Source organism: Pseudomicrostroma glucosiphilum, assembly GCF_003144135.1.
Source record: "Pseudomicrostroma glucosiphilum strain MCA 4718 unplaced genomic scaffold BCV69scaffold_1, whole genome shotgun sequence".
In the NCBI taxonomy this organism is placed as follows: Eukaryota; Fungi; Basidiomycota; class Exobasidiomycetes; order Microstromatales; family Microstromataceae; genus Microstroma; species Microstroma glucosiphilum.
Window position 1 is genome coordinate 1,297,956 of NW_020289913.1, and position 24,170 is coordinate 1,322,125.

At 56.6% G+C, this 24,170-nt stretch overlaps 8 protein-coding genes across 8 annotated transcripts; 3 read left to right on the plus strand and 5 right to left on the minus strand.

Moving 5' to 3' along the window:
• Positions 1-211: 211 nt before the first annotated feature.
• BCV69DRAFT_302620 (hypothetical protein) lies at positions 212-3,672 on the minus strand (the record flags this gene model as incomplete). Its single annotated transcript, XM_025494639.1, has 4 exons — positions 212-554; positions 690-1,350; positions 1,430-1,838; positions 1,919-3,672. The coding sequence occupies 4 exons, from the start codon at positions 3,670-3,672 to the stop codon at positions 400-402; spliced, it is 2,979 nt and encodes a 992-aa protein (XP_025351166.1). The 3' UTR covers positions 212-399.
• Positions 3,673-4,499: 827 nt separating this feature from the next.
• BCV69DRAFT_279911 (hypothetical protein) lies at positions 4,500-7,407 on the plus strand. The gene is made up of 3 exons (XM_025491417.1): positions 4,500-5,750; positions 5,825-6,829; positions 6,908-7,407. Exons 1-3 carry the CDS (start codon positions 4,575-4,577, stop codon positions 7,199-7,201), a joined length of 2,475 nt encoding a protein of 824 aa, XP_025351167.1. The 5' UTR covers positions 4,500-4,574; the 3' UTR covers positions 7,202-7,407.
• On the minus strand, positions 7,299-9,185 carry BCV69DRAFT_254845 (Pkinase-domain-containing protein). The gene is made up of 2 exons (XM_025490568.1): positions 8,263-9,185; positions 7,299-8,184 (listed from the first exon to the last, which is right to left on the minus strand). The coding sequence occupies exons 1-2, from the start codon at positions 8,964-8,966 to the stop codon at positions 7,494-7,496; spliced, it is 1,395 nt and encodes a 464-aa protein (XP_025351168.1). The 5' UTR covers positions 8,967-9,185; the 3' UTR covers positions 7,299-7,493.
• A 2,329-nt stretch (positions 9,186-11,514) lies between these two features.
• BCV69DRAFT_296311 (hypothetical protein) lies at positions 11,515-13,703 on the minus strand (the record flags this gene model as incomplete). Its single annotated transcript, XM_025493997.1, has 2 exons — positions 11,515-12,897; positions 12,978-13,703. The coding sequence occupies 2 exons, from the start codon at positions 13,701-13,703 to the stop codon at positions 11,515-11,517; spliced, it is 2,109 nt and encodes a 702-aa protein (XP_025351169.1).
• Positions 13,704-13,950: 247 nt separating this feature from the next.
• BCV69DRAFT_244039 (hypothetical protein) lies at positions 13,951-14,714 on the plus strand (the record flags this gene model as incomplete). The annotated part of the gene is made up of 4 exons (XM_025490090.1): positions 13,951-14,003; positions 14,075-14,097; positions 14,181-14,298; positions 14,390-14,714. The coding sequence occupies 4 exons, from the start codon at positions 13,951-13,953 to the stop codon at positions 14,712-14,714; spliced, it is 519 nt and encodes a 172-aa protein (XP_025351170.1).
• A 2,886-nt stretch (positions 14,715-17,600) lies between these two features.
• Positions 17,601-17,774, minus strand: BCV69DRAFT_232692 (hypothetical protein; the record flags this gene model as incomplete). Its single annotated transcript, XM_025489845.1, has 1 exon — positions 17,601-17,774. A coding segment is annotated over one exon (174 nt), but the record flags the coding sequence as incomplete, so codon positions are not given.
• A 2,720-nt stretch (positions 17,775-20,494) lies between these two features.
• On the plus strand, positions 20,495-21,827 carry BCV69DRAFT_265427 (putative rho GDP dissociation inhibitor). The gene is made up of 6 exons (XM_025490781.1): positions 20,495-20,815; positions 20,903-20,962; positions 21,046-21,200; positions 21,292-21,356; positions 21,435-21,561; positions 21,645-21,827. The coding sequence occupies exons 1-6, from the start codon at positions 20,684-20,686 to the stop codon at positions 21,703-21,705; spliced, it is 600 nt and encodes a 199-aa protein (XP_025351172.1). The 5' UTR covers positions 20,495-20,683; the 3' UTR covers positions 21,706-21,827.
• A 91-nt stretch (positions 21,828-21,918) lies between these two features.
• Positions 21,919-24,108, minus strand: BCV69DRAFT_279918 (PLP-dependent transferase). Its single transcript, XM_025491418.1, has one exon. It carries the CDS (start codon positions 23,931-23,933, stop codon positions 22,122-22,124), a length of 1,812 nt encoding a protein of 603 aa, XP_025351173.1. The 5' UTR covers positions 23,934-24,108; the 3' UTR covers positions 21,919-22,121.
• Positions 24,109-24,170: the final 62 nt, after the last annotated feature.

Genomic DNA, 24,170 nt, shown 5'->3' on the forward strand with positions numbered 1-24,170 from the left:
AATTCGGAGTCGGCACAAGTTGGAAGATTTCGTCTGCAAGATGTGGGTGAGATGAACGGACGGCCATTGGTCCATATTCCCACGAGGCCAGGGCGCGAGAATCTCACGCGCAGGGACCCCAATTCGACCTCTCACATGGCCTTACCGATCTCCTTGTAAGATATCGGCTTCGATTGCGACGGAAGTGGTGTCCCTCATGAGAGATCGCTTTACCAAACCCAGCCAGAGCGTGCCGAAGCTGGGAAAATCGTCATCCCCCCTTCAGCGGGGGATCCACACTCAGGCTGAATAATCATGAGATCAGTGCCGCTTTGATAGTTGATCACACATGAAATTTATTTTATTTCTGCAGGAATGCAACATGCAAGATCGAATGTAAGGCACTGCCCGTGCAGAGCTTCACCGCTTCTCGCTCAGCATCTGGCGGAATGCATCCTGTCCCTTTGGCTGAGTCTGCGCTCCAGCGTCCACATCCATTGCTTGGCTGCCTGCGCTCTCAGCCCCACGTTGAGATAAGGACGCACTAGGTCTGACGAAGCCTAGACCACCTCTGCCTCGCCCTCCACGACCGCCTCTGCCACCGCCTCGAGCGGATCCTGCCGCACGAGGCACAAAGGACGCAGGTGAGGACGACGCGGGCAAAGAAGATGCAGGGGAGCCCCCACGGCCTCCCGGCGATGGCCTAGGACCCGCGCCTGTCCGCTCCAAAGAAAGTAGCGTGAGACGGTGAGATGCATCGTACTCGACCTCACCAAGCATCGTCAATCGACCAGCCGTCGAGGGGTCATCAAGCTCCACGATCGCATTGCCTCGGCCTTCTGCACCTGCAGTCCATTCGACCTTCTTCACCTTGCCGACACCGCCCGCTACCTTTTCGAAGAATTGCTGAATCAGCGCCTCTTGTGTGTTGAGGGGCAGACCGCAGACCTTGATGGCTCTAGCCTGGAAACCAGGAGGGCCCGTGCCATTGCTAGCGCCGCCTTTGGTGGCCTTTGCGGGATCTACTAGCTGCACACGGATCGCCTTGCCCTTCACAAGCTTGCCATTCAGTTCGGCGATAGCCTTTTGAGCCTCCAGAGGCGTGGCAAAGTCTACGAATGCCTTGCCCTGAGCCTTTCCCTCTGGCGTGAAGAGCATTCTGAACCCTGCAACAGTACCCTGCGCTTCAAAGAGAGGCTTGATGTCCTCTTCCTGGCAAGACTTGTGAATTGCAGACACAAAGATTTCGCGATCGTTGGCGTTTGCATCCGTACGCTGCTTGCGACGGTTGGGATCGGTGAGGTAGACCTCCAAAGCCAACGTCGGGGCAAGCTGATGTTTGTGAAGGACTAGTGCTTCTCGAGCAGCCACCTGAACAGGGAAAGGGATAGCAGCTGTGTCAGGATGAGGTGTGTGATCCTGGCTGTCTTCACATGTATGGCGTACTTACCGGTGTGGTATATTGGACATAGCAGAATCTTCGCGATGAGTCAAACTTCTTGCTCGGCCAGCGCACCTCGTAGAGGGGCCCGTATTTTCCAAAGAGCTCCTTCATCGCCGCATCGTCCATTTCCTCGGGGAAATTGGTGACATACAGAGTACATTCCCATCCTAGCGAAACGCTGATTTCTTGCCCTCTCATTCTCTTCTTATCTTTGGTCCTAGCTGCAGGTACCGATGATCTATCCATGAATTCGACAGTCCCAGCCGAGTATGGCTGGCTCGGGTCAGTGCTTGCTACAGCAAGGGGGCCACTGATTTCTCTGATCGGTCCACAATCTTTGAAAAGACGTTGAAGATCGACGTCTGTGGCGTCAATGGGCATACCAGAGACAAGCACCGAGGCATTCTCTCGATCTCTGGGTAGCAGTAATGAGGCGATGTTGGGGCGAAATCAGCTGTCAATTCTTGCGCGAGCGTCATTGTCAGCCACACTCACCTGCTAGGCTGGTCGTCCCCCGTAGTCTTGCCTTTCTTTGTGCTTCCTTCCGGTTGCTGTAATGCTTGTGCGATCCTTCCAGTGGATTCGGCAACTGTGTCTCTGCCACCCTCATCGTCTTCATGACCTCGTTTGAGACTCTGCTGGCCGTCTTCTGCGCCGTCAATCTCCATGCCGCCAATGGCATTATTTGAGTAGGCTGCATATTGCTCCTGTTGCAGCTGCGCGTACTGTGCCCACTCTTCCCACTGCCTGTCCCTCTCTCTCCGCAGCTTCTCATCGAGCCTAGTCACATCTTCTGCGCCGCCGTACACTTGCTCGAAGTTCTTCCACTGCTGCATCAGCTGACTCCTGTCGGTCACACCATTGCGACTGCAGCCTTGGCGATATAATGACCGAGCCTTCCGAATATTGCCGAGTCGAGCTTGCAGAGCAGCAGATTCTAGCCAGACGAGTCCGTTTGTAGGCTGCTGACGCAACGCCGTCTCCCAGATGGCTTCGCCCAAAGATGCAAGGCCCTCCATCCCCCCTTCAGCCCAGGCGGCTGCGAGCCTCTGTAATCTCAATTGCTTGTCCGAGGCAGCTGCCGGTCGATCAGCGGGCATCTCGAGGGTCGCCATCATCAGAGCGTAGACTTGAGAGAATGCATTCGAGTCTTTGGGCAGCTGAGCAAGGGCTTGAGGGATGGTGCATCCCTGCTCTGTACCTAGAGCTATCGCGGCTCTTTCTCTTTCTGCGTCTACCCTTCCTACTAGCAGCTCTACCATGTGGTCCTTCGTTTCAACCCCATCCTGTTGCCGGACTAGATCGTCTGCGACACATTCGCCCCCTTCCAGAGCTCGAGTGAAGGTCTCGACGACGTGAGCCTCCGAGCGACCCAGGCGGGCCGAGTGACGGAGGTAGGCAGCCCATAGCGTACCTGATGCGGGCAGCATCCGGACAGCGCGCTCCAGAACTTCGAGCATCTGCGAAGCGGGCGCTTTGCTGATCGTCAGGAAGAAGATGTAGTCGGACCACACATCCTCTCGCTTCCTGCATGCTTCTCTTTGAGCATCTCTTTCTGTCTTCTCCAGCGCCTGTCTTGCTTCCCTCCCCAGCTTGTATCTCTGCTTGCTGTGTTCGGCCTCCCAAGCTTCTATCGGCGGATGCTCCTCGAGCTGTGGATCTTGCAGACTAGGCGGCAGGCCCAGCGTCGCGATACACCGTTCGAAGAGAGCGGATACCCTGTCCTGGTCTGCATTCTTCGAGCTTGCTGCAGTCCGCAGGTAGGTCTTCCACGTCGACCAGTGGATTTCACTCGTATTGGGATCTGTCATAGCTCGTATCTGATCCTCATATCGCTCGATTGATGCCCACGCAGTCTTCATATTGCTGTAAGGCTTTTGCAAAGACGCCATGGTGGATTCGTAGTCGCTAGCCGCCATGTTCTGCGAGATGAAAGACGAGAAGACTTGAGCAGTAGCTTCGTGAGCTCTGTGCGGTACGCGGAGCCTGGCAACGAAGATTTGCTTCACAATTTCAACCTTCTCGCGGCTTTTGTTCCTGGCGAGATGTGCGAGTTCGAAGTCTCGCAGAGGATCCCAGAGCAGATGGCTCCAATTTACCTCGCCAGCGATTCGAGTATTGGCTTCGCGAACTGCTTCTCTGATTGCGTCTTCTCCTAGGAGCCTCTCCCACTCTCCCTCGACACCTGCTGTTCTGACCTGGCTACGAGTAGGGATTCGAGGTATTGAAGCTCTCTCGTACCCGATCATCATCCTCACACCGGTTCCGCCGTGTCGCAAATTGAGGAATTTTGGAGCGCCCGGTAGACCCGTCCAGTCCTGCAGGAAGTCCTGCACAGACTCTACTGCCCAATGTATGCTCTCTTCTTCAGCGTCCTCTTCCCAGAAAGCTGCAGCCGGTACGATCTCTTCGAAGGCGTAGTGGAGATGCAACATCAGATGAACGTAGGTGATGAAAGGAGCCAGGTCAAGTGCGGATCCATTCGAGGAACGCGTGGCGGCCTCATGGAGCTGGAGTACCTGACGCAGCTTTGTTATATCCGATACGATATTTGAAGCCCCTGTAGCAGCATTACTTGCCTGTCTAGCCGAGAGGTCCCACAGGCTCGCGGCGCACCAGATCTGCCACTGACGGCGGTTGAGAAGCAGACTATCCCTCTTGGCCTCCATGGCACGATTCAACGCGTCCAGAGCAGCGTCCGTGGGAAGCGTCCCAGAAGCTGCCGTCGAAAGCAGCTTGCGCTCAGCCGAGCGAACCCATTCAGTGTATTCGCGGGGAGACAGAGAGGAGGACGAGGAGGCACCATTCGTAGACCGGTCTTCTCCGGCCGCTGCTACGTCCATGCCGCTCATGGCCGGATCTGCATCTGCCACCTCGAATGATGCATCGCTGGCCATCGCCGCAATGCGATGGATGAAGTGTGAGTGAGATGAGCGCTGTAATTGGTTCGATCGAAGAAATGGAGCGAAGTGATGGTTGATCTTTTTCTGAAGGTGATCTGACCGCCGCACGCACGGAACGACGGAAGCGAAGGCAGCTGCAGTGAGGTTGTCCTTGGCCTCCTCCCCAGCTCGTCATACCCGATCACCATCAATCCTCACAGCGCTGCTGCGACGCAGGGCGAAGATCGGCTCACATCAGGCGGACCGTCATGGCTGCTCCTAATCAGCAGCCTTTGTCTTCATCGCCTGGAGTCGCGTACAAGCCCTACCAGTCTCACCGCCGCACTGCTAGCGCACGATCCAGCATCTCCACGCCCAGCGCAGGGGGGCCTTCCATACCTCCTCGTCCTGGACCCAGCTCTCTCGCCATATCTGCGGGTGATAATAGTCGAGCAGACGCTAAAGCAGTAAGCGAAAACGTAGCGCGGTCGGCTAGCTCGTCTACCATCCTAAGACCTTCGCCATCTCCAGCGACCGCTACCGCTACCACTCCTTCGCCGTTGACCAAGCAGCATGATCCACTTGATGCGCCCCCTCCTTTGAGGAAGCTGCAGAGTAAGGCTCCGCCGGCTACCTCTGGCAACTCTAGTACCAGTCAAATTGCTGCCTCGGCTACTCAGGGACGGTCTTTGGCACGAGCGCCTCCTCCGTCAACCTCCAGAAGATCGCCATTAAGAGGCGCTACAGAGACCTCTACCCCTCAGCGGTATGACACGGTCAGATCCTCCTCACCGGCTGCAGAGCTAGATCAACGCAGTACTGCGTCCTCTGTCCCACCATCCCCGCTAGCTTTTGCCCCGCACATTGCGTCACCAAAGGCCAATGGCGCAGCAGCCCGGCTGAACGGGGAACGCTCTGCCCAGAGCGCTTTCGCCAATGGGCGCTCGCAGAACGCAAATAATGCGCCTACCAACCTGGATCGCTTTAGCTTTCAGCTTCCTGTGGCCAAGGGTATCTCCACCGCGCAGGCTTTGCGGATGAGGGAGCTTCAGGATCATAGCAGTAGCGGGAGTCCGAGCATGAGCACCGCCGGGGAGAGCTCTGGGGGCAGCAGCGCTTATTCCTCCCGAGCACAGTCACCCGTTCCACCAACGACGATGTCGCGAAATGGCGGAAGCAGCTCGATGTCTGGCTTTGACGCCATGTATGCAGCTCAGCAGCAAGCGCAGCAGAAGAGCTCATCCTCGAGACTTGCACCGCCTTTCTCTGCAAATTCGCGGTCTGGAAGCTTTCAGCCTCGCGGAGTCTCGAGATCCCAGCTGCCAGAGTTCCTAGAGGCCAAAAGCCTCAAGCGCTCCAAGAAGAAACAACAAAGAGGTGGCGGCTTGGTGGTAGCTCAAGACCAGGAGAGAGAGGACGAAAGGATCAGACGCCGGGTGGAGAAGGTAAGCTAGAGGTCATGGGCGTTCCTTTCTGTGCGACAACGTCACACTGACGACCCTTACCACAATTGCTCCAGTTATTGGCTATCCACTACCCTGCTCTTACAGAGAGTTCAACTACTACAATACCGGCCTCGAGTAGCTTCTCGTCATCTCTGTTGTCCACGCTGGCGCCTCACTCGCGTTTCTTGACCACTTTGCAACGGTCTTCGAATCTTCGAGCCGCGGAGCAAGCCTTGGTGCCCTGGCAGCCAGACGACAGCATCAACGCATGTCCACTATGCACGAAGGCATTTGGAGTTGGTCGACGCAAGCATCACTGCCGAGCTTGTGGTAAGGTCGTGTGTGCCAGCCCTGAGGTATCGGCCAATCCTCCTCCGGGCGCCATGCCCATGCACGATGAGAGGGAAGGACAGCCAGCATCGAAATGCTCGAACATCGTCATCAAAGACGAGCGGGCCCTTGCTGCTGCGAGCGCTGTGGGGGGATCTGGAGGCGAAGCGCTCTTGGCAATCAAGGATCTACCGCCGGAGGTCAGCCTCGAAGCTCTCCTTTCCCAGTCAAAGCCTGGCCAGGCCTCTACAGCCGCCTCGAAGAGCGTTCTTGAGGCCTCTCAGCACGGCTTTCGACTCTGTAGGGAATGCAAGACCGTCGTGTTGCGCAGCCACTACCTGCTAGAGGAGGGCGAAGCGCCAGAGTATATTCGCTTATACGACCAATTGATGGTATTGCAAAAGGAGATCGAGCAGAGCCTACCTGAGTTTCAGGAGCTAGTCATGGGCTTACAGAAGCAGGATACAAGCTCGACATTAGGTCTGGAGTCTGCCGCCAACGGGAGCTCACCTCCCCCTTCCTCGCCATCCTCGCGGAGAGGATCGGCATCTGGACCTACTCTGTCTCGAGCCGCATTGCTTCAGCTGCAGCGGGACGCTGCTACAGCCAGGAAGCAGCTCTTAGCGAACTTTGCCAACTACGATGCTTTGGCTCGCCGCATTAGAGACCTTCCAGATGGCGGGAACAACAGTCTCAAGCGGATCAAGGACGGTGTGGATCGCAAAGCTGCTGCTTTCCTGCAAATGAACGTGAGTTGCAATTGCCAAGTAGTGTATGGATACCACTTGCATACTCACCACTTCTGCCTTACTGTGTTGCCGATGTAGATGTTCCCTCTTCAATCTCTGCCGAAGTTCGATGCGGCGTCTGCAGCGTCCTCGTCGACAGCAGCATCGAAGAAAGGACCAAATACCAGCGGGACATCCTCGCCCAAGGCATCGGGCAAGAAGTCTCTCACTCCAGCCGAGCAGGATCAGCTCATCGTGCTACAAGAGCAACATACACAGATTGCATCGTTCCTGAGCAGAGCGCAGAAGGAGAGAAAGCTGACCGATGTGGTGCTTCTCAAGCGCAATCTGGAGGAGCTAGAGCAAGAGATGAGTCGGCTTACGACGCGCTGATGGGCCAGATTTGCCGAATCGTAAACTGCTCAAATTGAATTCTAGTGTCACCTGTCATTGACGTGTCCAGCACAATCATTCTCGCTGCAGCATCAATCTGAAGAAGCATTGCGCTTCGTGGGGATATATGATTGACTAAAAAGTGTCGAGGATATAAGAAGCCGTGAATTTCGACACTGAAATGGTCGATTGTAGCGACGGACGGAACGGAACAACTCATGACTGCCACCGCGACTCAACAGGTAGGTCCTGCCACCGTAATCTCTCGTCTCCCTCCCTCTATTCCTTGACATCAGATGAGAGGCTGGAAATGGACGATCTCGTCGTAGAGCTGCTCACGGAGCTTCTCGGTGCTGTTACTGGCCAGCGCCTTATCGTCACAAGCCCACATCTCAGCGCTCATAGGCTCGCATGTCGGCTCGTCCTCCTCATCGTGGTAAGCAGCCAAGTAAGGGTGAGCCAGCAACTCTTCTGCCGTGGCCCTCTTCCTAGGACAGAAGGTCAGGGTGCGCTCCAGGAAGTCGATCGCGTTGTCTGATGCGCTGGGGAACATGGCGCGAAGGGACTTTGCTTTGCGGAAGGGCATGGCTCGGATGTAATCGCGGGATCGACGCGAGTTGATGGCGTAGAACTCATCGAGAGTGGGGGTGCCGGTGACGTTGATAATCAGGCTCAGCTGGTCGTGATAGTCCCTACCGGGGAACAGAGGGCGTCCGCTGATCATCTCGGCCAGTATACAGCCCACGGCCCAGATGTCGATGGACTTGGAATACTGCTTGAAGGTGAGCATGATCTCTGGCGCTCGGTACCAGCGCGTGGCGACGTATTCGGTCATCAAGCCTGTGTCTGATCCTGAGCTGGCCTCTGCAGTCCGCACTGAGCGAGCGAGTCCAAAGTCGCAGACCTTGAGGTCACAATTGGCATTGAGGAGAAGGTTGGATGGCTTCAAGTCCCGATGAATGACATCGGCGGAGTGAATGGCTCTGTCAAGGGAAAAGAAACATCAGTCGGTCAGTACCATGAGCCGAGCCAATAGCATGTACCCGTTATGATCAACTCACTTGAGAGCCCTCAGGATCTGGTACGTGAAGTATGTAGCATGGTCCTCTGACAGCTTCTGCGAGCGAATGACGCGGTGGAGATCCGTCTCCATGAGCTCCTGGATGAGATAGACCTCTTTGAAGGCGTCGAAGCTCGTCGGTCGGACGATGTCCAAGATTGAGATGATGTTTTCGGACACATCGCTTTCCTGCCAGTACCTCAGCAGCTTGAGCTCTCGCAGCGTGCGCAGAGCGAACATCTGGTGCTCGAATGGCTGGATCTTCTTGATGGCGACCTTCATACCCGAAGGCCGGTGAATGGCAGAGCACACCACTCCATAAGCTCCTTCTCCAATGACATCGCAGACCCTGTAGCGGGATCCGACGTTGAAGCTGATGAGTTTTTTGAGTTGTGTAGCGCGAGCGTTCGATGGGCCAGGCACGGCGGAGGCGGCAGCGGCGGAGGCGTCGTTGGTGCGAGAAGGTGCAGCAGCAGAGGATGTAGAAGTCGAGGATGATGCCACGGATGAATTCGATTGGTGTTTTTGAGGATGTTGTGATTTTGATCCAGGCAGGTTGTCGGAGGGGCGTGATGGTCGCGAGGGTTGTTGTGACGGTCGTGGCGCAGGTGGCGAAGCAGGAGGCGCCGATTCACGTCGTGTTGGGGAGGGGCATGGCGAGGTTGAGGACGAGGGGACGTTGTAGCGGAAGGTCGTGACAGCCATGGCGAAGTTGAATGGGTAAGGTGGTAGGGGGAGGCAGAGGAGCAGTTGGGATGAGTATCGATGCAGCTCTGGAAGGATGGTCAGGGATATATACCTGTGGCCCGCCTCACAGCGCCAATGGGCAGGTCACGGCTGCTACCGCTCCCCTTGTCCAGCTCCCTCTTGTCCTGGCTATATCGCCGGTGATACAAGCCATCCTGCACCATCCACATCACGTCTGCTTACCCCTGTCATCAGGCTCCTTTGTGCCGCCTTGTCCTACCCTCTTGTGCGGTTGGTACGGTGTTTGCGGGGAAGACCCACTGCCTCGGCATTCCCTTTGTTCCGCTTCCCTCCACAGGCGCGCCACTTTTGCCCTGACGCCGACGCACAGGCGCCGACGCAGAAGCAAAAGGCGCCGCCCCTGCAGCAACCGGCTCTGGACCCGCTCTTTCCGCTTCGCCGCCTTCGAGGTCATCAATCTATCAGCGCTACTCACCGGACTCGTCGCACGCCAGCATCTGCCTTCTTGGATGAGGCTTTGTTAGTACTCGCGTCAGCTCTGCTACTTTCCTTGATCCGCTTCTGCGTGGCGTGAGAGCCGCTTACCGCACCGGCGCTCTTGCTGGGCCGCACCGGCGGCACGACTGAAGATGGCGAGATGGCCTTCATGCCGTTTGCACCTGACAATAGGCTTTGCTACAGGAAGAGGTCAGAGTCAGCCCTGCTATATAGCTTCAACAGCGTAGGGACTACGTCACCGTGTCTAGAAGTAGCTGTAGTGCGGCTGCTTGAGTTGATCTGTGGAGCTTGAGGATCAAGGAAGGAGAGGTAGAAAAAGGAGCTGCACAGAAGCAGCTTGCTTCCTCAACGGCTACGACGTACTGAGCGACGACGAGTCGAAGCAATCCTTGCAAGGGAAGCGCGCTTGTCTTAGTCCGAGCCTGCAGCCTTCGACAAGAAGCCGGAAAGAAAGGATGGGTTGGTGTCAACGCAGAAACTCCTCCCAGCTACGACCTACTTTCAAAGTTGCAGCGTTGCAAGACAGAGTTCTCGAGAAGTCAAGCTATTTCTACGACAATAAAGGTGGCAAAATAGCGGTTGATAAGCTCAGCGTCCGGCCGAGGGCCACGTACTGGACATTACACTCACGCCACCCTGAGTAGCGGTAAGGTCACCGCTGACTAGTTGCACTGACCTGCCGGATGAAGCGGGGAGAGGCGAGTCAGCTGATAGAGGGAAGATGGAGGAGTCTCGCCAAGGTGGTCCTGGCGACTCGAGATGGTCTGCCCCAGGGGAAGACCGGCAGCGTCAGTACACTCGAGGAGCCTCGACACTATTGAAAGCTGACCTTAACTGTCTGTGATGGACAAGTCCTGCAGACCAACTGCGCGAGAAGTGGAGACGTCCTTGTTGATATGTTCTTGCTATGTAGAGCAAGAAGTTCTGCAGATGCGGACTTTGCCAATCCTACTGTCCAAAAGTCCAGCTTGTAGTTACGTTTCTTGAGGTTCCAGAATTTTGGAAGCTGCTCGGCGGTACTCAAACTTGTGCTTCTTGCGCGAGCAGAGCACGCAAAGGAGAGGTGGACAGACACTTGACCGAGTGGGAAGTAGTGGATCTTTGACCTCAGAGGGACGTCAGCCGGTAGGACAGCGCAAGCTGAAGCTCTTATAGCTGTCCACTAGCCATGCTCTCGGGCAAGTCTCAATCACTCCGGCAGTAGTAGCTACTTCTTTGCTGTTGCGCCATTGCTTCTGCAAAAGCGCCACCGTTGCTGTCACCTGTCAATACCACACGACAAGGCTATCTCTTGACTCACTGCTAGCGTTGCTTCGGCGCGCCGTTGCTGCTGCAGACTGTTCCGAAAGAGGTGGCTAGTCCGGTGGCGGCTATATGCTTGCTTTGCCATCCATGCGATTGACCGAGCTAAAGTCAACTCATCCTGACTGTCATCGGTGTAAATCAGTGCGACAAGAGCTGTCCGAATCTCCTTTCTCTCGCGCAAACGTCAGTTGCTGTTGCGCTACCGCAATAGACCAGCTGAAGTGGCAGCGACGTGCGCTCGGTGTCGAGGCCCGGCCTCTTGCACGTACACAATCTCCTTTGGTCCACAGAGGCGCCTTCTGCGAGCAGGTCGGAAGCTGCTGCCACGAAGCAACTCGCGTGAAGCCTTTCAGACCACATGCGACTGGCAAAACTGTAAAGGTGGCAGCCACGTTGATGCTGTGGTGCTACTGGCAGCAACAGGACAGTCCTACATGTGGTGAAGCGGTGCTCAAGCATTCGCTGAGGCCAGTCAAACACGCAAAAGCAAGAAAACCGGGGAGAGCGAGTGCTTAGGCGGGAAGTTCGTTTTATGGGTCGTAGGATAGAACAGAAGGTGAGACGAGCGCAAAGAGGTGATTACAAGTACACGGGGTAGAAGGCGAAATCATGTGAATGGGTAAAACGTCAAGGGGGGAGGTCTGCGAGCTGTGATGAAGAGCTCGCCTGAGCCAGATATAAGCTCGATGGTGTGGGTCGTCCGCCTCCTATTTGGAAAGCTTGCGGCTGATTCGCGCAGTGTCTAATCGCTGTCATCGTCCGAGTCCTCTTCGCTGCTGTTTCCATCATCCGAGCTATCGCCGCCTGCGTAGGACAGCCAGCGGTCAGCGTCTGCAGCATCTTCGACATCATTGGAGACGCTGACATCGCTCCCGGCGTCCGAAGAGCCATTCTCACTCTCGCTGCCGTCACTGTCGTTGTCTTCGTCCTCGTCATCAGAAGAGAGTGGTACTCGTTGGCGGGAAGATCTTGGTTGATGGGATCTCGCGGCTGCAGCACTTCTGACGCTCTCTGGCTCAGCTGCTTCATCGTCATCGTCTGAATCAAGCACGATGGCAGCTCGCTGTCGCCCGCGCGCAAAGTGAGCACTGGCGCCAGCACCTCGAAGTGGCTGCCCTCCCCTACCTCCTCTGTGCGATAGTATGGCAGCACCAGCATCGTCCTCGGCGTGAGAATTCGAGTCGCTTGAGTCACTTGCGTCACTTTCTCCAGCGCCTTCATCTGAAGAATAGCCATATCGACGGCTGGCAGAGCGAGCGACTCTTTCAGCTTCTCTCTCAATACGACTCAGGTCAGACTCGTCTCCGTCGTCGTCGTCGCCATCATGAGAGGCAGATTCACCGGCCGGGTTGTCATCGACAATGAATGAGCCGATGGAGCTCTCCTCGTCGTCTTCGTATGGATAATCCGAATTTTCGGCACCTGCAGGGTGCGGATCGTACAATCCCATTGTTGCAGCCAATGTAGGTTCATACAGCTCAGGCAGACCAGAAGCGTGTGAATCATCGCTTTCCTCGTCCCCAGAACCGTCTTCGAAGTTGTCTGGCTCAAGATCCGAGTAGATGGCCCCGCAGGAGCAACATTCGATGCCGACGATTTCGCCAGTGCAATTGGGGCATCGATAGATCCCTTCAGCCTCGTCGTAGATTGCTTCGAGTGGTCGTCTGTCGTCAAAGATGTCTTCCCATATAGCAGTTCCGGTGCCTAGATCAACACCCCTCGAATACCGTTCTTCCTGAGCAGTCTGTGGGTTGACAGCGCCTCCCTCGACCACAAAGTGCCCTGCTCGGTGAGACAAGTCTAGACGATCGATCATGCCTTTGATGGACCAGACTTCGGCAGGCGTACCTCTCACGTCACCCCGACAGTGAGGACAAATCTTTTTCCTGCGCCTCGTAGCAGCGATTTCTTCGTCTCTTCTCTGACTTTCGCTGAAGTAGGCGGGAATATGAACGACCTCGCCTTGGGCAGGCCGCTGAAACCAATCTATCAAGCAGCGGGCACAGAAAGTGTGACCACAAGGGCTCAGTACGTGTGGGCGGAAGGCTAGCTCGAGGCAGATTGCGCATGAAGCCTGGCCATACAGGTATGAGAGAGCTGAGCTTTGGCTTTGCATCACTCGATCCTGGGGGTAGATAAGATCGCACGCGGGCGATATCAGTAATGGCACCTCAGAAACAGGTCTGGACCCCTCGTCATACTAACCTTAGCTCTGTTCTCTTCTTGTAGTCGCTCGAACTCCGTACGGAGCTGGTTCAGCGAAGCCTGGGCATCTATGAGGGCTTGCTGCTGAGCCCGCTTGCTAGCCTCTTCCTGTTCCTCTCTGGCTCTCGTCAAAGTATGTTCACGCTCTCTGTCGGCCGCCACCGCTGCTGCTGCTGCCGCTTCCATGTCCCTGGCTTTCATTGCAGCTCGAGCGCCCCCGAGAGATACTGCCAAGGAGTCATTGAGTCTCCCTAGCTGGCCAGAGGTAGCATTGGTGGCGGAGGGGTCCGAATGAAGCAGCTGATCAGCTCCAGAAGTGCTAGGGGTCAGGGCGTCTTGTCTGGGAGCTTTGTGTCTCTTCTGAGATTTGCCTTTAGTGTTGCGTACAGGTACGATGTGCTCCCCCCTGATCCCCTCAAGGTCCTCCGTAAGAGCTTCGGCCTCTGACATTGCAGAAGCAGGTTCAATGGTCTGGCGGCACATCGCGCCATTCTTGGAATTACTCTGGGTAGCTACGGGTGCGGATGAAGGTCCCTGAGCCTCTCTACGAGCCGAAGCCTCAACTCTCTTCTTTTCTCTCTTCAAGGCCGATTTTGATCGTTTAATGCCGGGCGCTGGCTCGGTGGGACTCTCGTCGGTGTGAGTACCTGGGTGGGCGGCGTCAAGAGGAGGGCTTGAGGCGATCCGAGGTCGCTTGCGAGACGATGCGACACCGCGCCTGTCCATCTTGCCACCCAACGATTGAGGCTACGATGACTTCGGAATCAGCGTGATAGAGTGCAAAGGCGGTTCTGGTATGGTAAAGAAGGGGACTTGGGCAGGACCGGTGAGGCCACTTTAATTCCTTGATTGGCGTGACAAACGCTGCTTCCGTGCGTCTGGACGTGCGTCGTCGTCGCCCGGCACGCCCTTCCTTCCGTTCCTTCCGCCAACACCATCCATACGCTCACCCAGCCCACTGCATACATTCACAATGGCAAAGAAGAAGAAGGCACCCCAACTCGAAGCTTGGTGCTGGTACTGCGAGTGAGTGGTCATGTGATCAGGCAGCTTCTTTGACATGACGCTGACAAGCGCCGTATGCCTTTCCCTCCCAGCCGCGAGTTCGAAGATGACAAGGGTACGTCGCTGGGCTGTAATCCCGACCCCCGCGGTACAAGTTCTCAAGCTGACCTGTTCACCTGTCTTGTCTCTTTATCTCAGTGCTTTTGCAGCATCAGAAGGCCAAGCATTACAAGTGCTCGTATTGCCCGAGGCGTCTCAATACAGCTGGAGGCTTGACGGTCCATCTTCATCAGGTCCACAAGGCGGAGCCGACAAAGTAAGTACCATACCTCTACAGCAAGAATGTCCGTCTTTTCTAGATTGATACTGGATTCTGACACTAATCTGCACGTCTCCACCCATCGCAGAATCGAAAATGCCCTGCCTGGCCGCGAGTCGTTCGATATTGAGATCTACGGTATGGTCGGTGTTCCGGAGGCAGATCTGGCAGAGTGGAGATCCAGGCGAGCGAACAACGGGAACATGGGTGGCGGGCCTTCTGGCCAGCCCGGCACAAAGCGTCAGAAGGTCGAGAATGTTGCGCTCACGCCTGACCAGCTCAAAGCACAGCTCGAAGCTCACAAGGCACTCATGAGTGGCCAGGCTCCGCCTCCAGGCAGCGTGCCGCCCCAATTCGGAGCGCCGCCGGCTGGTCCCCCTCCTCCTTTCGCGCCTGGCTATCCAAATCAGTGAGTCCTTGAAGTCATCACTCTGCAATTTGGGGTCCTGCTGATCTTACCTCCCTCTCCTACTGCGCGCCTGTCAGGTATAGCCGGCCACCTCCCATGTTTCAACCGCCTCCTGTCGGCTTTCCGAACGGCCCTCCGCCGGGTTTTGGAGCACCGTATGGGGCTCCCCCGCCCATTGCGCCAAGGCCATGGGGTCCTGGACAGTACGGTGGTCCCCCGCCAAATATCACAACGCCTCAACCGAGCCCACATCAGGTCGCTGTTCGCAAAGGAGACAAGACCAGAATTGTGTATACTAATCAGACGATGAGTCCTGAAGAGAAGCTAGCGAGTTCGAGCAAGTATGCGTATGTCGACCCTGACGACCCTCCGCAGCAGCAGCAGCAGCTTCAACAGGGGGAGCAGGCCGTGGCTCAGACACCTAACCTCGCATATCCCCCACATATGCAGCAGGCCGGACCCCCACCTGGGTACTATGGGCCTCCACCAGGCTGGCAAGCTGGACCGCCTCCCGGAGCTTACTCGCCTGCCTCCAATGCTCAGGGTAGCGCGAGCCCGTATGCTGCGCCCTTCCAGCAGCCCGGTGCCGGCAGTCCACCATATCCTCCCGCCAGGCCACCTCAACCAGGCAGCTTCGCAACACCACCGGCACCGGCAGGCTATGGCGGTCCACCTCCTGGTTCGTATGCAGCGCCTCCGCCTGCTCACTTCGCTGGCTCTCCACCACCACAACCTAGCTCTCAAGCCCCTTCACGTCCACCTCCTGCATTGGATGGAGCGCCAGGCATGCCCGCTGGCCCCGCCGCATCCTCTTCGTCGCCGCCTCAGCTCCAAGCTCAGTCTTACCCGGCTGTGCCACCTAACGGTGCGCCTCCTGCCTCCGACCCGGAGGCGAACACGGCCGAAGCGCTTGCGGCCGTCAACAATCAGGCCAGTGAGGACCAAACTGCATCGAGAGAAGTCGAAGCCGCATCGATGGAGAGGAAAGCTGAAGCGGAGAGAAAGGACGATGAGAAGGAAGGCGATGTAGTGCCGCAGAGTGACGCCAGCGTGGGGACGCCAAGTCGACCTGCTGGGAGGAGAGCGAGGGCTGCGGATCTCTTCTAGGTGAGAGATACACATTGAGTGGGAGGGATATAACGCGAGGCAACAATCGTGAGAGCACTGGATCCATAGAAGCCTGTGAGACTCGTGCTCGAGCAGCATCACCCTCTCATCCCTGCCCTTGCCCTCTGTCTCGCGCTTTGGCCTTTGCACCACTGGAGCCATCGAACGACTGGTATGTAATGCAGCAAGCGAGGATTCCATTTCACCGCGCCATCCTATCAATCGTGAGTCCCTCTTGCTCATGCTGAAGTGCCGAAAAGCGTTCGAGGTGGAGATTGCGCAAGAGACAAAAGGGAGAAGCAAAAAAACAAAAGCGGTGAGCATCGCAAAGCATCAAAATGGACCGGCTCCAATCAAGCGCAGTCAGCTCTCTTCCACAGTGAGTGCCAGCCAGGAGCTCCACACCTTCTTCCGATCCTACCTCAGTCGTATGGCGTTGTGTGTACCTGTTCCTCTACTCGTCTTCTTCTGCGCGGCGTCTCCTTGAAATGTCATCTATCCTTGCACCCTGCACGCATTCTTCGATCACACGACCCCTGATGCCCGAGAGGAACACTCATGAGGGCGGACTGAAATGGAAGTGAGACGATGGAATTACAAAGGACGGAAGGCGCGGAGCAAGTCTATACAAGATGACGGGGTAAAGAAATCTACAATTTCAAAATCATTCTAGGAAGCAATAGGATAGTAGGGTAGTGTGATTTAATGAATCAGAAGACGATACCGAGTCCTCATCTTAAGCCGCTATGCTAGTGTCCGCACCGAGCGCGGCAGGAGCCTCGACCGTACTCTCCGCAACCGCAAGCTGATCATACTCCTCGTCCTCCCTCTTGACGCGCTTGGCACCTCGGGAGGCAGCAGCATCCTGCGCATCGTTGGCAGCATCGGCAGAGGATCTCTTTCCTGATGGCTGCTGGAGCTGCTGCTGCTGCTGTTCCGCACCGCCCTGGTCAGCCGCTCCTTCCTCTTGCTTGTGCTGCTGAGCAGGTTCAGCCTGCTCCTGCGTCTGCTGCTGCTCATTCGCGGGTGCACCGCTCAAAGAAGCTACCAGTCCCTCCATGCCGGGCACTTCCGACGCGCTATCGTCTCCTCCCAGTTGCGACTGCAGCTGGGCAATATACTGCGCTGCGGCATCGTCGATGTTGTCCTCTGCAGGTGCTGCCTCTCGGCTGCTGTCTCCTGTAGCTTGGGGCGTCTTGGGCTTATCTTCTGCAGCTGTGCCCTCGTCACCTTCTCCTTCGCCTTCTGCCGAGGTCGTGAGACCCAGCTCAGCAGCTGCGCCGGCAGTCAGCTGTGATGCAAAGTTGGCAATGGCATCATCTGGATCCTCATCCTCTTCCTCGTCCTCTTCCTCATCTTCGTCATCGCCACCGCGTCTAGCAGCGTGGTCCTGAGCAGCTTGCATCTCTTGAGCAGCATCAGCCGCGAACGAAGCAGCGAGAGCTTCAAAGTCGACTCCTCCGCCCAAGTCAGCACCCGATCCAGAGATCGCAGGGAGGCCAGCAGCACGTCGGGCAAGCGCATCTGCTTCGTCTCCCTCGCCTCGGAGGTATCGGCCTCGTGGGTCGCCCGAAGGGGAGTGGGAGGCTTCGAGATCAGCTAGTGACTGGCCTCTCATTGCTTCACAGCTGTGTTTCCTCAGAGCGTCCCTTCGCACGAATGCTCGACCGCACTCGCACCTGAATTTTCTACCAGGAGCGCCCAGCCCCAGCTTGGCCAGGTTGGACTGAATCGTCTCTCCAGTCTCTGCATCAGCAATCTCGATGATGGGCTCCGGCTCAGCTTCATGAGTGGAAGCTATGTGACGCTGTAGATCGTGCTTTCGCGAGAAAGACCTGAATTCCGATTTGCAGGACGGGTAGGGACAGGGGAACGGCTTTGCACGATTCGGGTCCGGATCGTGAGTTGCGAAATGGGTGTTGAGATTGTAGGCTCTAGCAAAAGCTCGATCACACTTTGAGCACTGGAACCGCTTCTCGGGTGGCGGTCCTCCTCGCGGAGGAGCTCGATCTGGTCTCGGTCCTGCGATCAGAGGCAACTTGTCCTGTAGAGGATCTCCCGTCTTGCCAAGAGCGTCGATGCTACCGCCTTCGGATGCAGCTCTTGCGAGAATCCAAGCATCCTGAGGTGGCTGCTTGGGTGGCTTCATAGGTCTCGGCTTGATCATCTTGGGCCTGGGTCGAGGCAGGGAAGCAGGCTGACCAGGGGGAGGACGTGGTAGAGGGACGCCGTTCTGGTAATGCTGCTGTTGATAAGGAGGCGGACGGAACATGTGAGGTGGTGGTCGGACGGCTGCCGACTCTCGCAGCTTTCGCATCGCGTCGGCGAGAGCACGATGTGACTCTTCATTTCCAGGCAAGGGGTCACCATTAGCATCAAGACCCATAGCTGCATGAGCCACCATGGCGAGATCCTGAGGGCCCAATGATCCCAACAGAGCCGCAAAGCTCGGCATCCCAGGCGGTCCTTGAGAGAACAGAGCAGAAGCCGGCAAAGCTGGGGCTGGAGGTCTTCCTCCGACAGAAGGTGGAGGCCGGCCGCCCGGGCCACCGCCGGGGGTGTACTGCGAACCTGGTGGTCCCGGGCGTGGCGGCGGAGGCCTGCCCGGACCATAAGGTGGCATCGGACGTGGAGCTGTACCATTTGTCAGAGGTCGCGCAGCAATTCCGTTCGCATTCGCCGCGGGAGGACGGACAGAGGGAGAAGAGCTGCCGGACGGAGTCTGCGTCGCAAGGGGCTGTGGACGGGAAGAGGCCGCTCCCGACGTTGCGGCTGCGGCAGGGACGGTAGTCGAGCCGTTGACTGCCGTGCTGGTGCCGACTGCAGGGGAAGCAGATGTCGGGGCAGGGCCGCTTGGCTTCGAGGTCTCCCCTAATGCCGGTCCCTTCAGCGCTCCTTCTGCTGCGGCTGGGGCGCCCTTGTTGAAAGCGGTGGTCGCGGTAGCTGTTTGAGGATTGTCGGTGAATGTAGAAAATGCTTTTTGAAAGCTCAAGGGAGGTGCGCTGGTGGCTGGGGTGGTCGTAGATTGAGCTCCTGCGGCAGAGGTCGTGGTGTTGCCGGAGCCCTGAGTGGCGTCGGCTGAGCTAATGAACTCATCTAGTAGCTCCGCCTGGGGCTGTCCAGGCTTCCTGTTGGCTGCAGTGGGTCCTTGACCATCTCCGCTGGCGGCCTCTGGCGCTGCTGTGCTCTGACCATTGTTGGCGCCCGCCGTTGTTGCGTCCGCCTGAGGGTTATCATCTGCGGCGCCGCTGCTGAAGTCGAAGTCGCCCAAACCAGCTGCTATCTGCGCGGCAGCGATGGCTTCGAGGCTGTTCTCGCCAAAAGCAGACAGGTCGAAGTTGGAAGAGGGGGCTGATGGAGCCGCATCTGCCGTCCCAGCGGAGTCGGGCTGCGGTGGTGCATCCGGATGGTCTGCACTCCCGCTCGCGGCCACTTCTTGCCCAACGATAGATGGGCTTGTCTCAAGCGGCTTGGTTGGCTCGACTGCAAGCTTAGCAATCTCTTTGGGCTGAACTCCCGGCTCGCTCGAGGGTGGAGTACCTTCGGCTACATTGCCGGCTGCGGATGGCCCCTCCAAAGTCTCGATAGTGGCACTGGGTGCAGAGGCGGTCGGCTGCGCTGATGCAGCCGACGTGGTACTAGCTTGGGCAGCTGAGCTGACATTCCCAAGTTCCTGACTTGGAGGATTGGTTGTGGTCTCCCCTGCCGCAGGCATTGCTTCACCCTCTTGCGGCATGCCTGCGGATGCTACCCCTAGCGAGATGTCCCTCGCGAGCTAGATGGATGTCAATGCGCGTCTTGTGTCGGAAAGCGAGAGATCAGTAGGACTTCAATGGATCGAGTTGATCTCTGAACGTTGTCTCGGCTTGATGGAATCCAGGTGAAGGTCGTAGGTGAGCTCCCGCAGCAGACTGAACAGCTGGTCACGCGAGGGCTTTACCACTGCTGGTGAGGGGAGACGAGATGGGGAGGCGAAGGAAACCGAATCTGCGCGCGTTCGGGACAAACGATGTGGCGCGGATCCGAGAGCTTGGTTCCGGGCCCTGATGCGTCCGGACATAGAAACGCGGCAAATTTAGCCGCCAAGCGCGTGCCGAGCCGGCTGCACTTTTGACCCGCGCCTTGGCTGCCCGTAAAGCATAGGAAGCGTTGGAATCCCGGAAGCTGCACAGACCTCGACACAGCTGGCACCGCTTCCGCTCTTGCTCTGGAAGCTTGTCAGGCAGGCTCGTCATGCTCAATGCAGTCAAAGGGAGGTCTGCCGATACGACGGTACCTACGATGCTTTGCAGGGACGACAGGTACACAATGAAACGAGCTGAGTGATCTTCGTAGAGTGAAAGAAGCTGGTCTGCAGCTGTGCCTGAGCAAAGGAACAGGCACCCGACGAAGGCGGACGACGGCGATAATAAGCTGCCGCCCTTTGCTCCCTCGACAGAGGATGAGGCCCCCATGCCACTCGTTGCTCTGCACTGCCTACCACTCGAAGAGAGCTGGGAGGTTACATCGTGTTGCCCACACTGAAGTATGTGACGGCCCGACTCGATATCCTCCTGGTCTGCTCCCCGCGGTGTGTTAAGAACTTGGGTGGCCACACCCGTTGTTCCTTTGTTCGTTGGCGTGCTCCGAGGGAGTGTTGCACTCCGGTGCACAGACCAATGCAGCACAGGAGCGATCACCCCAGCCGCGACACGCGCGCCTTGTTCCCCTGGACACATTGCACTCCTGTCACTCGCCCTCACTGCACCTCACCTCGCCTGCAAGACGCTGCCGCCCCTCATCCTGCTGCTTCCGTCAGAACCACATCACAATCACAGACGACCCCTAGCATTCTCAGACTCCCATCTTCCTAGACCCTCCTTTGCAATGTCACACTCACAAGACGCCTCAGTGGCAGATGACGAGCTCAAGCCCTCCACCACAGAGGGATACAAGGTCGGAGAGAAGAAGACTCTCGACGAGTACACACAGCTCGACGCCAATGACGAGTCACTCGCAGTGAGTGCAAGAGCTACAAGGTTGAAGCACAGAGCCGACGATCAGCAGAGCTATATCATTGACCAACCCCCCTTCGCTCGCTGGCAGAGATGGAAGGCAAGCTTGGGCATCGGAGCAAGTGGGGGAGCTGATCCCTCCAAGCCAAAGGTGAGCATCGGGCGAGAGCCGCTCTGTGACTATTGCCGTACCGAGCTCAAGGTCTCTACACTGTCCTTCTCTTCATCCTTCAGCTGACCCTCCACTCGCTAGCCCTCATCTCCGATACCGCCCCTGGCGGACGAGTTGGCATCAACCTCGAGCAGTCAAAGGACAAGCTCGAAGCACTCAAGAAGAACCCAATCACCATCAAGGAGGGAGTGGAATATAGCGTGTCGATCAGCTTCTCGTGAGTAGGGGCACGGCAGATGTCATGTAAGCTCTCTGGTAGAGAGAAGGGTGGTCCTGCTGACACTACCTCCTTCCTACAATGACGCTAGGGTGGGGTCTGATGTCCTCTCGGGTCTCAAGTATCTACACGTCGTTAAGCGGGCAGGTGTGACAGGTGAGTCGCGAGACCAAGAACGCCACAGCAGAAGAGGCCGGCCCTGACCATAGTCGTTCACCCTCCTTCTTGGCTCAGTGGACAAGCTCGAGGAGATGATCGGCTCCTATGGTCCTCGTAACGAGCCGTATGAGAAGAAGTTCGTACAGGAAGAGGCGCCTAGCGGGATGCTCGCCCGCAGTGGGACCAATGTCGTGAGGAGCAGGTGAGTCAGAGGAACGGGAAATGGGGTAGCGAGGATTGAGCCACTGACCAGCTGAATGTACACTTTGCTCGCCATGACTGCAGAGTGGTCGACGACGATGGAGCCGTCTACGCAGACTGGACGTGGGCCTTCAAGGTGAGATAAGGGTGCGGGAAGACTATGTTGGAGTAATGGTCTTGCTGACCATACCACCGCACCACTTACACCTCTTGACCGAAATCTCCCTTGCAGATTGCAAAGGACTGGTCGTAGCATCGCAGCCTGTGTGCGTGATTGCTAAGACTGGCCCTTTCCTGGCCATCTCCCACCTCTCCTCTACTTGGTTGTACTCCCATCAGCCTCCTCACCGATAATGTCTACTACACAAATACATCGCATAAATTCTTCTTTGCGAAATACAGGCTTCAAATCAAGATACGAACGAAGCAGATCAGCAGTCGGATGATTCGTCTAGATGAAAAATGGCAATTGCAAGATCCCTAAATGGCAGTGCAGGCAGGAGGTCTGCCTCCCTGTGCGAACAGGTAGGCTGGCATGACCCGCTTTGTTCTCTCCCTCCCTCACTCGTACTTCTTCATCAGCTCCCTATGAAACTTTTCAAATCGCTTCACAAACGCATCCGTCTCTTTAGCAAGAATCGTCGTCCTAAACCAAAATCGATCCTTGTCCCCTCGTCCTGATTCTCCAGAGGATGTGGTGACTTCCTTTCCAAATCCACTTCCAGGAACACAACAAATTCCAGTTGCGTCTAAAAGTCTAAAGCAGTACCATAGGTCTAGCTTTTGACCGGCTTCTTCTGCTTCGCGTACTGCCTTTGAAGGGAGTGTGATTTGGGGGAAAAGATAGAGGGCTCCTTGAGCTTCGTTGCATTCTACGCCAGGGAGAGCATTAAAGGCCTCTCGGATGGATACGGAGCGACTCTTGAGCGTATCGTGAATTGCTCCCACTTCCTTTGTGTACACCTCGTAGGATGGTTCACCCTCCTTGGGTGGACGCACCAAGAGGTCTACACCAATCTGCCCCTGTAGAGAGGGACAGAGGTTGACCGAAGCCATCTTGTACACTTCGGACTCTACCTCTGGTGAGATGTTGCAGAGCTCAAAGTAACCACCTCGCCTTCCACACTCTCCCGAAACGCCCTTTGAAATAGAGTGAAAGGAGACGAGCTCCACGTCTGTTGCAATGCTACGCTCCTCTTCCTTTTCGCTCTTGCCAAAGTCCTTGAGGACCTTCTTGAAAGAGACAAAGGGCCGAGTAGAGGGTTGGAAGATGTTCGTCTGGTACACCTCGTCGGCAAAGAGGACTAGACTCTTCTCGTGGGCCATACGGACAATGTCTTGGATATTCTCCACACTTAGACACGACCCGGTAGGGTTTCCAGGATTGATGATTACGCACGCTCGCACATCGGTGCCTTTGCTCCGTGCCTCGTCCACCGCCTCTCCCATGGCTTTGACATCTACGGACCAATCGTCGTTTGCGTCCAATTGATAGCGCACAGGCGTGGCATTGTAAAAGGAGAGAGTAGCAGAGTAGAGGGGATACTGCGGGATAGGGATCATCACCCCTACCTCGGGTCCCGAGATGAGCACACTCATCAGCAACGCCACTCCACCCGAGGCGCCCGAGGTGAGGTAGATCATTTCCGCGTCCGAGGGATGGCCATCGCGCTCTTCGATGTACTCCTTGATGTGCTTGCGAATAGAAGCCGCTCCCTTTGAGTGCGAATAGGCACCCACGCTACCCACGTCTTCCAAGATTGCTTTCGCCCGATCTTGAGCATCTTGCGGGAAGTGCGAACGAAGCGCTTCCTCGTCTAGCAGCGCAGGGTACTCTGTTAAAGCGGCCACCTGTCTCCAAAAGGTGAGGGGCTTCTGCGCCAAAAAGGGTTGTTGCTGAGGATTACCAATATTCGCCGTCACTACCGAATCGAATGGGAGACCCTTTTCTTTTTGCTTGCCCTCGGCAATGATCCCTGCATAGTCATTAGCCTTGTTGGAAAGAGCACCACGCACCGCGTACTCTACATTCAGGACATGGGGGTTGATGCTGGACTTTGTGAGCACCTTTTGATAGGAGCTCGAGGAAGAGGAAGCCATTCCGCGTGTGGAGGCCAGAGTCAGGGGAGTAGAGGGAGTGGAAGAACGAAGTTGGCGAAGAACCGACGAGGAGGAAGAAGTAGGGATGATCGTAGATGAGGCGATTGTGCGATGTGTAAGCGAGCGGGACAGAGTAGAGGATGGAACAGTAGTAGAGATGTTGCGAGGAGATAAACAGTGGGAGGAGGACGAGGACGAGGAAGACGAGGGAGAGGGACCAGTAGAGATACGAAGTCGTGCAAGATTGCGGGATGTGCTGATAGTGAACATCATCAAGGCTGGGAGTGCAAGCGATGTGCGATCTGGGTGGCCCTTGCTTGGTGCTGATGCTGATGCTGATGCTCGCTAATCTCGATCTTGCTCTCTCAGTCTCAGTCTCTCCGTCTAAGTGACGATGCAACTCGTTGAAAAGCCTCTGACGGCGATTGCACTGCGACTGACTCTTCGCGGGGATCATGACTCAGACACAAGGCCACGGGGGGAAACTCCGCCCTTTGCCCCGCCCTGCAC

Bases quoted from the DNA above. Each gene is read 5' to 3' on its own strand.
- BCV69DRAFT_279918 (XM_025491418.1), bottom strand. From the start codon at position 23,933: ATGATGTTCACTATCAGCACATCCCGCAATCTTGCACGACTTCGTATC.
- BCV69DRAFT_279911 (XM_025491417.1), top strand. From the start codon at position 4,575: ATGGCTGCTCCTAATCAGCAGCCTTTGTCTTCATCGCCTGGAGTCGCG. The intron at 5,751-5,824 runs GTAAGCTAGAGG...CAATTGCTCCAG, and splicing joins TCAGACGCCGGGTGGAGAAG to TTATTGGCTATCCACTACCC. The intron at 6,830-6,907 runs GTGAGTTGCAAT...TTGCCGATGTAG, and splicing joins CTGCTTTCCTGCAAATGAAC to ATGTTCCCTCTTCAATCTCT.
- BCV69DRAFT_265427 (XM_025490781.1), top strand. From the start codon at position 20,684: ATGTCACACTCACAAGACGCCTCAGTGGCAGATGACGAGCTCAAGCCC. The intron at 20,963-21,045 runs GTGAGCATCGGG...TTCATCCTTCAG, and splicing joins CTGATCCCTCCAAGCCAAAG to CTGACCCTCCACTCGCTAGC. The intron at 21,201-21,291 runs GTGAGTAGGGGC...CAATGACGCTAG, and splicing joins AGCGTGTCGATCAGCTTCTC to GGTGGGGTCTGATGTCCTCT.
- BCV69DRAFT_254845 (XM_025490568.1), bottom strand. From the start codon at position 8,966: ATGGCTGTCACGACCTTCCGCTACAACGTCCCCTCGTCCTCAACCTCG. The intron at 8,185-8,262 runs GTGAGTTGATCA...TTCCCTTGACAG, and splicing joins CAGATCCTGAGGGCTCTCAA to AGCCATTCACTCCGCCGATG.